The sequence below is a fragment of the Theobroma cacao genome, chromosome 5 (genome assembly GCF_053813885.1).
Source record: "Theobroma cacao isolate CCN51 chromosome 5, ASM5381388v1, whole genome shotgun sequence".
In the NCBI taxonomy this organism is placed as follows: domain Eukaryota; kingdom Viridiplantae; phylum Streptophyta; class Magnoliopsida; order Malvales; family Malvaceae; genus Theobroma; species Theobroma cacao.
Genome location: NC_142643.1, coordinates 29,964,379 through 29,978,725, shown reverse-complemented (window position 1 = coordinate 29,978,725; position 14,347 = coordinate 29,964,379). Strand labels below are relative to the sequence as shown.

The 14,347-nt window shown below is 33.0% G+C and overlaps 1 protein-coding gene and 1 long non-coding RNA gene across 2 annotated transcripts; one reads left to right on the top strand and one right to left on the bottom strand.

The window, feature by feature from the left end:
• The first annotated feature begins 521 nt into the window (after positions 1 to 521).
• Positions 522 to 8,890, top strand: LOC18598704 (uncharacterized). The gene is made up of 4 exons (XR_001928194.2): positions 522 to 741; positions 3,598 to 3,672; positions 7,267 to 7,869; positions 8,388 to 8,890. It is a non-coding gene; the product is annotated as an uncharacterized LOC18598704 (long non-coding RNA).
• On the bottom strand, positions 6,996 to 8,735 carry LOC18598703 (transcription repressor MYB5-like). Its single transcript, XM_007028344.3, has 2 exons — positions 8,404 to 8,735; positions 6,996 to 7,939 (listed from the first exon to the last, which is right to left on the bottom strand). Exons 1-2 carry the CDS (start codon positions 8,733 to 8,735, stop codon positions 7,285 to 7,287), a joined length of 987 nt encoding a protein of 328 aa, XP_007028406.3. The 3' UTR covers positions 6,996 to 7,284.
• Positions 8,891 to 14,347: the final 5,457 nt, after the last annotated feature.

Genomic DNA, 14,347 nt, shown 5'->3' with positions numbered 1-14,347 from the left:
TCACTTCTCTTTGACCATGCACTTGTTGCTTCGAGAGTTCCAACCCAATAATAACAACGTCACCCATCCCCCCACGAACCAAAAGTGGTTTGGGCCCAATTGCTAGATACGCTCTCCGTCTGACGGGACCGTTGTGGAGTTTGAGAGTAATAATAATAATAAAACATAGTAAGATCAAGTGGTACTTATTAGTCTTGGAAAGCACAAAAGAAAGGTTGGTGATGCTCCTGTCTAACATTTTCAGACCCTTTTTGTTTTGCTGGTTAGAACGTTTGGTTGGTCCACACCGACGGCCCCAAACAACCTGCTCAACCGGTTTTCTCAAAATCAAAATCTACCATTCAATCCCACACGTACCCTTCAACTTGAAGGCTCATGCCCATTTTACCTCTCTCAATTGGGCACAAATATCTCCAATCGTCCAACATGAAACCTACACCTGTCCTTTCTATCCTTACGTACACCTTATTCATTCATATTTTTTTCATAAGTCTATACAAAGCATGAGTGGTCACATAAATAACTATTAAGTCTGCTTCTTTTTTTCTGATACAAAAGAACTTCAGAATCTCTTCTTCTGTTCTCATACTCTTTTCTTTTCTGCTTTATTCTAAGTCTACATTGCAAAGATCTTCTTGACCCCATTTTTTTTTATCATCGTTTCACCAATATCATGCCAATGCATTCTGCTCAGGAAAGCAGGAACCGCCTTGGACGACTCTTCCAGCACAAAGTTTTCAGGTTAGACTTAAGTCATTCGTTTTCCTTTTAAAGACTCCATCTGTTTGGTATGGTTACAATATGTGAATAACATTGTGGTTGCTGAATTAATTTGTTGGAGATTACATATATAATGTCAAATATTTTTTACAAAACTTGTACTAGTTGGGTGCTTGTCGCTCTGTTTTTCTTCGTAAAAACCAACACCTAACATTCCTTTAACCGGTCAGGCCTGATAGACTTCCCACTCGAGAGGCTTTCCAGGCCTCTTGTTATCTGCATTAGTGTTGTTCTTAGAGTTATGTTGATGCAAAAACTGCAAAATATTGTTTAAGATCGGAACAACAATGAAACTTATAGGGCCTTTTGTTCCCATATAAAAAGTATAGCACCATACGTTAATGTCTCCATCTCGATTACAGCATGATCATATCTTTCCTAGTGTTTCTCAGTTGTGCTATACGTTCAAGGTTGAATCGTTGACAGAGACTGTACCTAATGTTGCCAAACCAATACGTAGTGCAGCTGCATATGCAGAGCTTTTAACAATTCCAGTTTAGGAATTCCCTATTTGCATTTGTGATTTTCAAGAAAATGGAGAGAGATGATCGAGAAGGGTAGGTTTGAATAATAGAACTAGTAATAATCCTATTTCCTTATATATTTATTGCGTATAGAAAGGGTGGGGGAAGATAATGAATACTGAATATAACTATTCTACTCTCCAACATTATATAGTTATGTTATAACATTATATCTTGGTACAAGACAAGAGTATATGAATATCACCAAGACTCAAGGTTAGAAACTCTATTTGCAGCCTCACTTTAAATCTCAAGTTAAAATATAAATTGCTGTGGGGTTTTAAAATTTTAATATTTTTATACATTTAGTTATTGTATATGTGTTAAATTTTTTTTTTTTTGTGAAATTTAAAATTTTATTATCGACGTGGTGTATATGATAATAATCTTTCAATAAAAATGTAGTAAGAAAGAAGTATCCATATACCAGATAGGAAATCATATGTCAGTGTGTAATATGCTCTTAAATTAGTGTGAGAAAATTTAATTTCAATAAATATAGGAAAGGAAATAAGAAGAGTAGGTTGTGAAAACTTATAAATATGGTAAATGCATGCATGGGGATGGGTAATTAGGAAGTAGATTAAACTGCCAACATTTTTAATTATTATATTTTGTGATGCACAATGATATATGATATGATTTGATGTAGTCGAAGCAAAAAGGTTTAGGTTATAATTACCAAAAAAATATAAAACATGATTATGAGACGGATGTGATATTTGTCTGGTTAAATTGATTTTACATGGAAGAAAAAGCTAGAAGTTGAACATGAGATATAATTATTGGACTGATTAAAACTTTTCTCAGCATGTTTTTTTTTTTTTTTGGGGGTGGGCGCGGAGGAGAATAATTTCCTTTCATTCCTAAATCTATATGTCAGACATGATAAATTCGCAAGTCTATTTATTATTTATTAGGAGATCCTTTATATATATATATATATATATATATCTCATGCAACCACATTATTTATATATACTTTGAATAGTATAGGGACAAGGGTTGACTGTTAGGACTTATGGTTGTTTTTTGAATTAAAGTGGAAATGTGGAACGGTTCGTTTAGAGTGGAAGAATAGATAGAAAAAATTGAGAGAAATAAGAGGTCAAACCATACAAACTTTGGATACCACGATTCAACCAGCTACCAATCTCAAAGACTGGTAGTTTAAGACTAGTTGAGGGTCAGATATATTTATATATATTTTGGGTGTTGAGTCAACCTAACTTCATGTTTATATTCTTTATGATCGCAACTGTAGTCTAACCTTTGCTTATATATATAAATAATACAAATTAAATTCTTGTCAATCCAAATGTAAAACTTTTCTTTGTGGATAAATCAGTGTCATCGGTAACGTATACACCTATATTCTCTAACATTCATTTCATTTATATGAAAAAATTTATATACTTATTTTTATTGGTTCAAATTCAATTAAACAATCACGTGTTTATCTAGTTAGTTTAACTATTAACTTTAACTTAGTGTAGCACTCAAGCATTTAGTTTATTGATTAATATATAATCCTTACTTAAAGAGCAAAGTTTAAATCTCTCTTTCTTTAATAATAATAATAATAAAAAAAAACTTTAGCTTAGTGTAGAACAAAGTAAAAATGCAAGCACAACACTTGGGTCGGGCGCTTGTTGTGAAGAAGGTAGGAATACTCAAAATGGGCCACATGCCTAACAGAAGCCCACCTGTGAGTCTAGTCTGAGGGCTTAAGCCCTAATTAACTTGAAACCAGGCTGAGCCGCAGAAGGCCTTGCCTGCCCCAAATCAAGTTCTCAATATAAAGATGCTTTCTTTTGGAGTAAATTACACCAATGGTCATTGAAGTTTCACAAAATTCTTATTTTGACCATAGCGTTTTAAGTTGTCCCAAATAGGTCATTAAAATTTGCTAGTTATATTATAAAATGATCTGGTTATTTTAACAGATTCCATCCAACCTAATGATAGAAAAAAATAATAGTTGTCATATAAACGGTTATACGCTGTAGGTATATTTTTTGAAAAATTTTTAGATGAAAAAGACACCTAAAAGCTTGAAGTTTTTTATTTTGATTGATGTGATAATTTATATGATAATTTATGCGATAGTTACGTTATTTTTTTTTTCTTGATTGGATGCAATTTGTTAGAGTTATCGGATTTCATATAGTTATTTATGTAACTTATTCAACTTTTTGAGATAATTGATAGAGAAAAAATATTTACATTTAGTTTATTTATTTATATAGATATATAGAACTTAATGTATGAAAATATTTGTGATCAAATTCAGGAATGAGGAGGAAGCAGCTATAATACAACAACAAGTATACTGTAGATATCCAACTCATGAGGCCTTATAGTACAAGTAAGTTGGTTCCCTTGACAACTAGTTATGATTGTTTACTTACATACTGCTTGATTGCGCTATCAAACATTTCATATACTCTTATATATATATATATATATATATATATATATATATATATATATTGTGAATTTATTTTTCATTTTTTTGATGTTGAAAATTGTTAAACATCAATCTTATAAAAATATGTAAAATTCTTAATACAAAATATACTAATTAAAGCCCACTTTTTCTTTTAAATGTTATGAAAATCAGATAAAAACAAAGAAAATAGAACAAAAGTAGTATCTATTACTGATTTAGAACACTTTACTACCTTGACATAAGACTGTGGAACTAGGATTTACCATAAAATATATATACGACTTAGGTAATTCTCAAATTTATAAGACTTATATAGGCTGTTTAGGAGACTTACAATTCTCAAATGAATGATACAAAACACCTCATAGAAGCTTAAGAAAAAAAAAAAAGAAACAAATCACCTCATATATAGACATGAACCCCTTAGGCTGCAACATATTGGAAATACCAACAAGCTCCTTGTCACCCCTTACAGAACAAAATATACAACAGACAAATACAAGACCTTAATGTGATGAACAAACACAAACACAAGATTCTGCACAAGTGTTTGCTTCCTTAAAAGGTACGACGCGAAAGGTCTAGTTGTTGTGTTGTTTACCCATGAGAGAGCCACACTAGAGTTGTATATATTAGATAACCAGAGACTTTAAGCCTCCCTAGGAGGATATGATGAACAAGTCAAGAGCTGTCCTGATATAGCCAAGACTTGTGCATTGTTGGATTATTCCAAAGAGAATCCCCACCACATTCCCATCTTTATCTCTAAGAACACCACCACACCTGGCCAGACCTACCTTTCCTCTAATCAAGCCATCCACGTTGAGCTTCAGCTCATCATCTCTTGGAGGGATGCAAACAGCCCTTTTCGAGTCCTTACCGATAAGTGGTCTACTGGAAAGCCACGGCATTGTCCACCAACCTACCTCATCCACGACAATATCCTTCTCTAAGACATTAATCCAATATTTAGCTCTCACACCACTTCTTTCTTATCCATTCCTTTGCAGTAAATAGCAAATCATTTCTTGCTAACCAAATTGACCAAAGAGTAGCACTAACAACAAGGAGCCATTTTTCCTTCATCACACTAAAAGAAAAATATATTGGCAACATCTTTACAAGATCATTGAAACTTTGGGTCAAAACGAAATGAATTTTAATGAGGCAACAAGTGTTAAGAAGGATCGTAAATGTCTAGACTAGGAAAATCTTAACAACGACTTGGTGCTATGTATATACACACCTTTTTGATGGAAGAAATTAGTGTTCGAAGAATACTTGGGCTATATTTACACAAACCAGGCTCTTGTTTTACTGCATTAAAATTCTATGTACTTACGTACTATGCAGTTAAGTGACCAAACCAAGTGTCTTTTAGCCTTTTGGTAATGCTTCACTCTTTCAGATACTACTAATCACTAAAAATGTTCAAGAGTGTTCACTGTTGTGTACTTGCAAATTATTTGGCTATCATCATGAGCCTTACCCCTTAGTTTGACATCTAGCTAGATAGATGTCTACTCATCATTATGCCATCCATTAAACAAAGTCTTGCATTAGAGAAAACAATGGCAGATAACATATGATACTGGTGGACTCGAACCAATTATACCAAGATATATAAGATGACATTTTCAAACTGCTCCTTAACAATTCACACGTAACGTAAGCATCCACAAAAAATTAAGCAGAAACTTGTAAGATAATGGATTGCAAGCTCTTGAGAAATCAAAACTTAGCTTGTCCTACAGTCAAATATGTTATAGCTCTAGTCGCCAATATTCTACTACAAACAATTTACTTTGTCTTCAGTCAATTCTCTCGACGTGTAGAAGTAATGTACTCTACAGTAGCACAATACCAGACAGTTATGTATATATACCAAAAATAATTCCTGAGTAATCAAATATTGAATATATATATAGTAATGAGTTGAGGACATTTTGTAGATAAATCATACACATACGGGCAAAGAACACAACATTATGATGTAGGTTATTGATGCAACCGTATTTCCTGTTTAACTTTGACTATTGAACATCTCAGTAGCTTAGCAGTATGATTGTATGTTGTTCTTTCCAAGTTTGTGATATTCATCAGAATCTTGCCCAAAACTCGCCAAAGTCACTACAACCCCATTAGCCATATTCTTCTATGCATAATTTTTTCTTATTAAAGCTACGGCACTCAAAGGATAAAAGGTGAAAACCCTTAAGTGCATCATAAAAAGAAAAACAAATCCAAGCCAATATGACTCAAGGATAATGAGAAGCTAAGAAAATAGCATGTACGCTGTCTTTGTGTCATGAGACTATTATTCTCTCTCCCAAAAATTATGTGTTTTTTAAAAGTTTCCTACTTGCTCAATGTAGGATTGAAACACCTTGTCTACTTTTGTTGAAATACTTGGCATGACATTCTCTTCCACTCAATTCAACTACTTTTTTAGGTCTGTTCTAACATCACTTTATTACAAGACTATTACTCCCTTTCCAAAAGGCTAACTACAATGCTCACGTCCATAAACTTTTCAAAATCCTTCTACATCTCCAATGTGAAATTGGAGCATCTTACTTATTTTTTTAAAAACACTTGACATGACACTTGCATCTAGCTAGCTAGAACATCAAAACATATGTGTTAAAATTCTTCTCCGAGACATAATTCATCTCATTCGTAAATTTACACCTACAACATATGTTGCAACTTTTTTCTTAATCCAATCTAGTTATTTTATTAAGTATCATAGAAACTTATACAAAACTTCAACTAGAACCAAAAGTATGATCAAAACAGACCATATAGATGAAAACCCAGTAATATTCTATCGACATAAATACGCATAAAAGCTAAATTTGCATCCTATAATTAAGTTTGCAGACAACTCACGCCATAAGCATAAAGCATATATGAAACAAAGTCATCACCACAACCATAAGTCTCCACCGTAACACACAGCATATGTTGCAATTAATGCAACTTACATGTGTTTCTTTCCTCCTCGGTAATGTTCTACATGATTATATATGAGCTACTTAAAAATACTCTACTGCATCGTTGGGTGCATTTGTCTTTCGTTATCTCCTAATCCATTATAATTGCTAATTAAATTAACAAAATGTCTGATGTATTTCACCTCTTGAAACTTTGCCATTAGTGGAACAATCAAGGCTGTAGATAATTGATGGAAGGAGAAGTCAAGAAATAATTAAGCTGAAGTTAACAAATGAAAGGAATTTTATGAAATAAGCTTAGATATTTTAATTACGTAAACGAAAATACATATCACACACAATGACACAAGTTTGTATCAATACATTGCTCCACTTATATCTTAGCTTACAGTGATACATATATATCTGCAAACACAACAAAATGGAAATAATAGGATGACTAAGTGGAACAAGAATAGAGAATATAACATACACAGAAATAAAAAAATAAAATAAAAAAACCAAACCCTACAATACTATATCAAGCTAATCAGCTGCAATTTCATAATGAAAGCTGACGCTTCAGAAGACGCTAGTTGAGATGATCTTTAACCCTATTGGGGTCATTTTGGTTGAAATTTGAAGACATGATGGGAGATTCCCAGCCTTGGACAAGGCCAAAAGTTGTTGCAGTAACTGAAACCAATGCATCGGCTTGTGCAGTCACATTGGTCTGCTGTTGCATTTGATTCTGGTTGGCGAAAGCTTCTTCGTTTATCAATGAATTCAGAAAGGAGGAGAAGACATCATCAGTGCAGTAATTGATATCCTCATCTTCCTCATTGCTTATCCCTTGGTTTTTGTTGCTTCTCATTTCTATTCCAGAATCCTCGCAATTAAGCAGACTGGTGAATCCATGGGCCATTGCTGTCTCAGTTTGATAGTGATGAAGAGTATTATTGCTCTGGAAATACTCATTTTCTTTGTGAGCGGTGATTTGACCGCTACTAGTCTCTTCCAAGCTGGAAGAAGCAGGATTATTTGGCTTAGGGATTGTAGCACCCCCACGGTTTGCCTTGGAGGAAGAAGAAGCTTTGAGATCGCTTGGTGACTGTTGAGGGTTTAAAGGCTTGTGGGTTCTTGGATCTATTCCTTGGTTGATCAACTTCTTACTCAGGTGAGTGTTCCAGTAGTTCTTTATCTCATTGTCTGTACGCCCTGGGATTCTTCCAGCTATGAGTGACCATCTGCCCGAAAAGCCCAGTTAGAAAGACCATCGAAAACAAAGTAATAAGTGTTTCTGTTGCACTGCAGTAGCGAGAGAAGATAATTCATTGATAGACTATGAAAGATAAAGATAAAGATGGAGAGAGAATTTAGAGCTGCTTCTTAACGATATTCATTTAAGTAGTGAATGCAGAAAGAAATGGAAAACCCTTTCGAAAGAGAAAGTTGCTCATCAGTTTTGATGAGTACGTCTGATCTGGATTTCCCAAAAGAAAAAAAAAAAAAAACCTACTTGAAAGCTTGGAAAAAACATTGAAACCCTAAATCTACAACACTTGATCATATTCGCTTGGAAACCCTAGCTAATATAGAAAGGAACAGAGAAGAAAAGGTCACCCAACTGAGCTGATATACCAGAATTCGAGACGAAGCCCAAAATACAACATAAATTCATATTCAAATGTGCAGGGAAATGTTGAACTACCGATTGCCCAGAAGGCGATGAAGGCGCAGAATGAGATCCTCCTCATCAGGGGCGATCTGCCCTCGTTTCACGGAGGGTCGGAGATAGTTCATCCAACGGAGGCGACAGCTTTTGCCGCAACGCAGGAGCCCCGCCCGCTTCGGCAGAGTCCTCCACCGTCCTTCACCTTCCCTCTTGATGTAACTGGCCAATAACTCATCCTCTTCTGGGGTCCATGGCCCCCTCTTCAGCCCTACCTTGATGCAGCAGGGAGTCTTGGCTCCGCTGTTGTTTCTTGTCGTTGTCGTCGTTATTTTTGTCGCCGGCGTTGTTGCTGTGGCTGGGTTTCTCATGTTTTGGGTTTGAAGTACTAGTTAAGTTTCCTCAGCATTTATAAATCTTTCTCTCTCAGGCTTTGGCTTCTGCTTTTGTTTGGGTGTGGTGATGGGATTGGCTGTGTTTTGGGACATTATTTTATGATTGATCAGCGATGGCTTTTTCCCCTCTCTCTCTCTCCCCCCCACAAAGTGTATTGCTTGTTATCTGCTGTGACGAGGGTGCAGGTTAAGATGCAACCGAGGAATTTGAATCTTCACGCACGCACACATAAGTGACAACAGTGAAGAATTTGAGGGTACCCCTATGACATTTAAGTATCATCAATAGTCAGTGTTAATTTTCAGTTTACACTATGCAGGCAAATGTGAGAATAAAATAAATAAAAATATTTTTATTATATAATAAGTGATATTTTGATTAATAATATTTAATTAATTATTAATTATAAAAATTTATTTAATTTAAAATAAAAATATAAAAATTAATTAATTGTAATAAAAATAATAATCTATTTAAAATTTTTAAATATTATGTAAAAAAAGAAAAAGATAAAAAAAATCACAATTTTCTGAAATTGGTAAGACCGTGAGTGGACTCTCTCCAGAGTGCGAGTGGAACTGCTCTGATCAATGATAAGGAAACACAACATGACAGACAGCAAAGGAGTTTAAAAAAGGGACCCACTGCGCACTCAGCCACTAACTATATCGGTCCATGCAGTTGTATAATAAGCTGTGCACCACAATTGCAGTCGATATTTACCCATTACTACTACTAAAAAATGGCGTGTTCGATCTGTGAGCGAAGATCGAGTACCTTCTAGAGCATCTACGCTCCGATGAGGATTATGGTCAGACGGTGGATGTTGAGCCTTGAAGGGTGAGTGAAGTAGCTGAAGAAAATGCACAGTGGGGGTTTGGGTGCACGTGGGCTTCTAGGGCTCTAGCTGTTCTTCAAACTTCAAGCTCACTATATTGTTGAACTTATGTCACTATGTCACTAATTCTTTATCTTTGTTAGTGACAGTATATCGACCTATAATAATAATAATAATGATTAATATTATACAATATGCATAGATAGTTATATCGTATTTGATTAAATATTAAAAGTATATAATACGCTATGCGACATATATGTTACGATACAAATGAATTATACGATATAATTAATATGTTTTTGATAAATTTAATTCTAATTAATTATGAAAATTCTTTTATTCTTTTTTTTAATTGAAATATGAAAAATTATTTTTTATGAATTTCAATCTTTAAGATTTAGATTTTAAACAAAAAAAATACTAAAAAATAGAATTCTCATTTTAATTTTAGCATGTTGAGTGTTTTTTAATTTTTAATTAATAAATTAATACGAAAATTACATATTTTATCTAAAACTATATTATTAAAGAATATGTTTACAATTTAAATAAAAATAATTATTTTTTCAATTTATGACTTATAATCTTCAACTCCATTAATAAATATAATTTTTTTAATTTTTTTCTTTGTTTTACATGTGTAGATATTATTTATAACTAAAGTACAATATAAACATAATCATGTTTACCGACAAAATCACTGCCTTAGCCTCTCTTTCCAAATTGTTTTCAAACCTTCTCTAATTTCTATAATTTTTATGTCTAACCTAATTACTTGGCCCACCTTTCATTTTTTAAAATCACTGTTTACCCAATTGAGCTTCTTTTATATAATTTTTTACGTTATAGAACAAAATTAAATACAATAAAATAGTAATTTCAATGCAAATACATTTTGAGTTGATTTACTTATTTTAAAATATAAATAATAATTATGTTAGGAAAAGCCATGCAATCAAATTACAAAATACAATTGGAATTTGAAACTTTTCTCATTAGTAAGATTAATTTTTGGTTGTTTAATATAAAAAACCTATCTAAGAGAGAAGATTTTTATATCTCTGAACCTTGGATGTCAAAATCAGAAGACTAAAATATCTAAGGTTTTGAGATCTTTTATGCACCATTTTGGGAAAAGCCATGCAAATCAGTTTACATGCACAGTGAAAATTTAAAACTTTTCTCACTAGTAAAATCAACATTGGTTGTTTAATATAGATAAATCCTAACTAGTTGATAGAAGATTTAATACCTTAATTAAAGCCTTTGATGTTGAAATCAAGAGGTATCTCATTATTTTCCCCCATAAAGCTTAAGTTGTCAGCAAATCTCATACTGTCCAAGTGTTTAGTCTCTGATAGTGATCCAAAAAGACTACAAGTGGAATAACACCAAGAGTGATTTAGGGTTTGCTTTTGTTGTTAAGCTTTGTGCTAGATAAAAAGAGGCAATGAAGGTTTCTCATTTCCCAAGGAAAAAAAAAGAGGAGGAAAAAAAAAGAAAAACTATTAATTCCCAAAGATAGGAGTTTCAAAAATTGATACTTAGGGAAATCCACTCAATGTCGACAACTCTCAAGGTTAAGGAAGACTTGTGGTTGCTTAAATCTCTCCTCACAATTCTCAATTGCCTCTCGGGGTTTTATAGCTCAATGGTGTTTCTCTTATGCCTTTAAAGTGTAGTATAAGCAATTTATTTATAAGGAAATAAGTTAATTCTAATCCTTCTATGAATTACCTTGACAAGTTGAACTCATTCAATTAAGTCTCAAAGTCTATACTTCACCAAGTAAGTCTAACTCAATCCCCAATTTTTCATTCTAATGTTGAAATCATTAATGTGTGTGACTTATTAAATTCTTATAGTATGTTTGGCCTGATTTTTTTTAACTTAAAAACTATTATAAAACTCTTATAAAAAATAATAGCTTTTAAAATTAAGCTAAAATTGTTTGATAAATTTACTTTTTATAAGCTCTTTTTTATAGATAAGTTGTTTGGCAAAACAACTTATATAAACTCTAATTTTAGTTAAAATTACCATAAAGGGTATTTAATAAATAACTTTTATTAATCACAAATTTCTTTGTTCAAAATAAAAAAAAATTAATTTTATTTTTTATCAATTTAAAATAAATTTTTGAAAATATTAAAAGGATTTTTATATAACATAAAGTTTATAATTAACAATAAATCATAAAAAAAAGTTTCAAAAATAATTTATAAGTAACAGATAATTCATAAATAATTTTTTATTGAATAATAATAAATAAATAAAATCAAGAGAAAAAAATTGAATCAAATAAAAAAAATGAGAGATGAAAGAAAGCAGTGAGTCGACTAGTGGAACTCTTAACCCTAATAATGGAGGAGAACCCAAAAAAAAGAAGAGAAGTCTAAGGTGGTAATAATAATTCAGAAAAATCATGTTTAGCTATTGATGTCCTTACTAACAAAGTTCACCTCCATGAACAGTATTTTCTCAACAACTATAATCAACAAATATGTCACGACCCAAATTTTGGGCCATGACCGGCGCATGGGCCCAGTAGACGTAGCTCATTAAGCCCAAGCAATCCTCTTTACGTAATCTCGTTCACTATCCCATCAATTTTTCATCACCATTACTAGACCACCATTTGTAATTTGCAACTAGACGTATTTTCATAATACAACATCGATACCAAAAATTTACATTTGTATGATCTCAAAATAAGGTTATTCATAGCCATCTCATAATGGCACCATCATTTCAAACTATCCACACATCGTTGGCAAGTGATTCCTAGCAATTTACATTTAATGTACATGTACTCATATAAAAGACTTTTGACGACCAGCGGAGTGACTTTGGTGAGGGTACAGCTATCGAATGCCATGATACCTACCAAGAGTGAATGCAAGTGGACGCCTTAATCTCGGTCCCAACTATCTACGGATATGAAAACATGCAATTTAAAAGAGTGAGTATAAACTTAGTAAGTGAACATAAGAAGGGAACAAGCAACGATAAGGAATGTTTTAGAAAACATGATGCATTTACGATAAAACCATGCAATTTAGTCTAATTTTTCGTTAAAAGCCCTCATTTCAAACTTTGAATGTTTAATCTTTTAATGTTACAAGATCCATGATAAACCTTTAAGTTGAATAGAATGAAAATTTCAGCAATGACCAAGCAATACAAGCAACAGAGGGTTTTCTAGCTGTAGCGAAAAGGCATTCTCTATTTTCATATACTTCGGGATTTCAAGAATATCTCTCACTACAGAAGTCCAATTGATATGGTTTTAAGGTCATTAGAAAGCTAAGAGGCTGGGCTACAACTTTGATGTTTACCACTTTACCCAGTTCTAACTGAAAGGTAGTCAAAATCTTTGTCAAAGTGAAAACACTATACCAAAATTTTGGAACCACCCGAGAGTTTCTCGCTGTAGAGAGAACCAGGCCAGTGTAAACCCCCCCAACCCGAGAGTTTCTCATTGCAGTGAGATTCATTCTCGCTGCAATGAGAAATAGAGTAATTTAGTTAAAACGGGTATTGTTACATTAAAAAGTCATTTTCTTGCTGAAATGAAAAGCAATTTGGGAGCAATTAACAATGCCAACATACAACATAATCATAATTATTTTTATAAACTTTCTATAACATATATATATACATACATCATCATGCATACTGTCACGACCCGAAACCTCCCTCAGGCCCATGACAATCGCCGCGACGTCCCGATTGACAGTCATTATCCGGAATGCCAACCGAAACCCCGCAAGGCTTACATATCAGTTTCTTTCCTTTCCTGTGAGCAATCGTTATTAAATATCGAGTTTTTAGAGAATATACACTATTTTAGTTCAAAAACAATCAAAATAAAATTTTTTCCACACAGGGGTATTTTGGTCATTTTTTTCTCAAAAATTTCGAAACTGGCTAAAACATAATATACAAGTACAAAACACATAATTCATATTCAAAATGAGTTTAAAAGTCTAAAATCTTCATTTAAAACGAAACTACGGTTATTTGAATATAATAAGAAAATAAAAGAAATATTAAGGGAAATATTTTATTTTCTTATAAAACAATATTTATAGAGTTATACGTGAATAATTTTTATAGCGTAAAAGCTAAATAAATTTATACATACTGAAATACAGTAAGCCAAAATATTTAATTTAATTTACAATAACAAGAGGGCCCCCGAATAAACAAAAGTAAATAGGACTGTGAACCTACGGTTTGGAAAATGCAGATCCAATGGTAGTCCTCGATGAGATCAGCTATCTACAGTTTATACTGAACCTGAAATGGGTGGAAAGGAGGGTGGTGAGATTATAAAATCTCAATGAGTAAACAGACATTATCATAAATATCTAAAGGCGAGTAAAATGGAGGCAAGTTTAAACAACAAATTTCAACCCATTTCATAATGTTTTCAATTTATTTCTTAAACCATAAAATATTTGTAATTTACCAAAACAGTTGTTAAGGCTTATGTCTTTTATTAAAACAAGGCTCAAGCCAAAACTAATCCTCGGGGATACCTTGGCCGAGGCATCTAACCGAGTCCGCCAAGGGTGTTAAAATATTCACACGTGAAACACATTTTTATTTTTAAAACCAGCCGTTCCTTAGCGTTGGCCGAGTTACACATTCACGTGGGGGTTCGACGTGAAATGAGCTCTAATACTACCCCGGGAGTTACCCTCCTCGCCTCTGCAACCGGAGTAACTATATAACTGGGTT

What these genes read in the sequence shown, in the direction of transcription:
- LOC18598703 (XM_007028344.3), bottom strand. Translation starts at nt 8,735, where the DNA reads ATGAGAAACCCAGCCACAGCAACAACGCCGGCGACAAAAATAACGACG. An exon ending in CATCGCCTTCTGGGCAATCG is followed by an intron (nt 7,940 to 8,403) that starts GTAGTTCAACAT and finishes CTTTTCGGGCAG; the next exon opens with ATGGTCACTCATAGCTGGAA.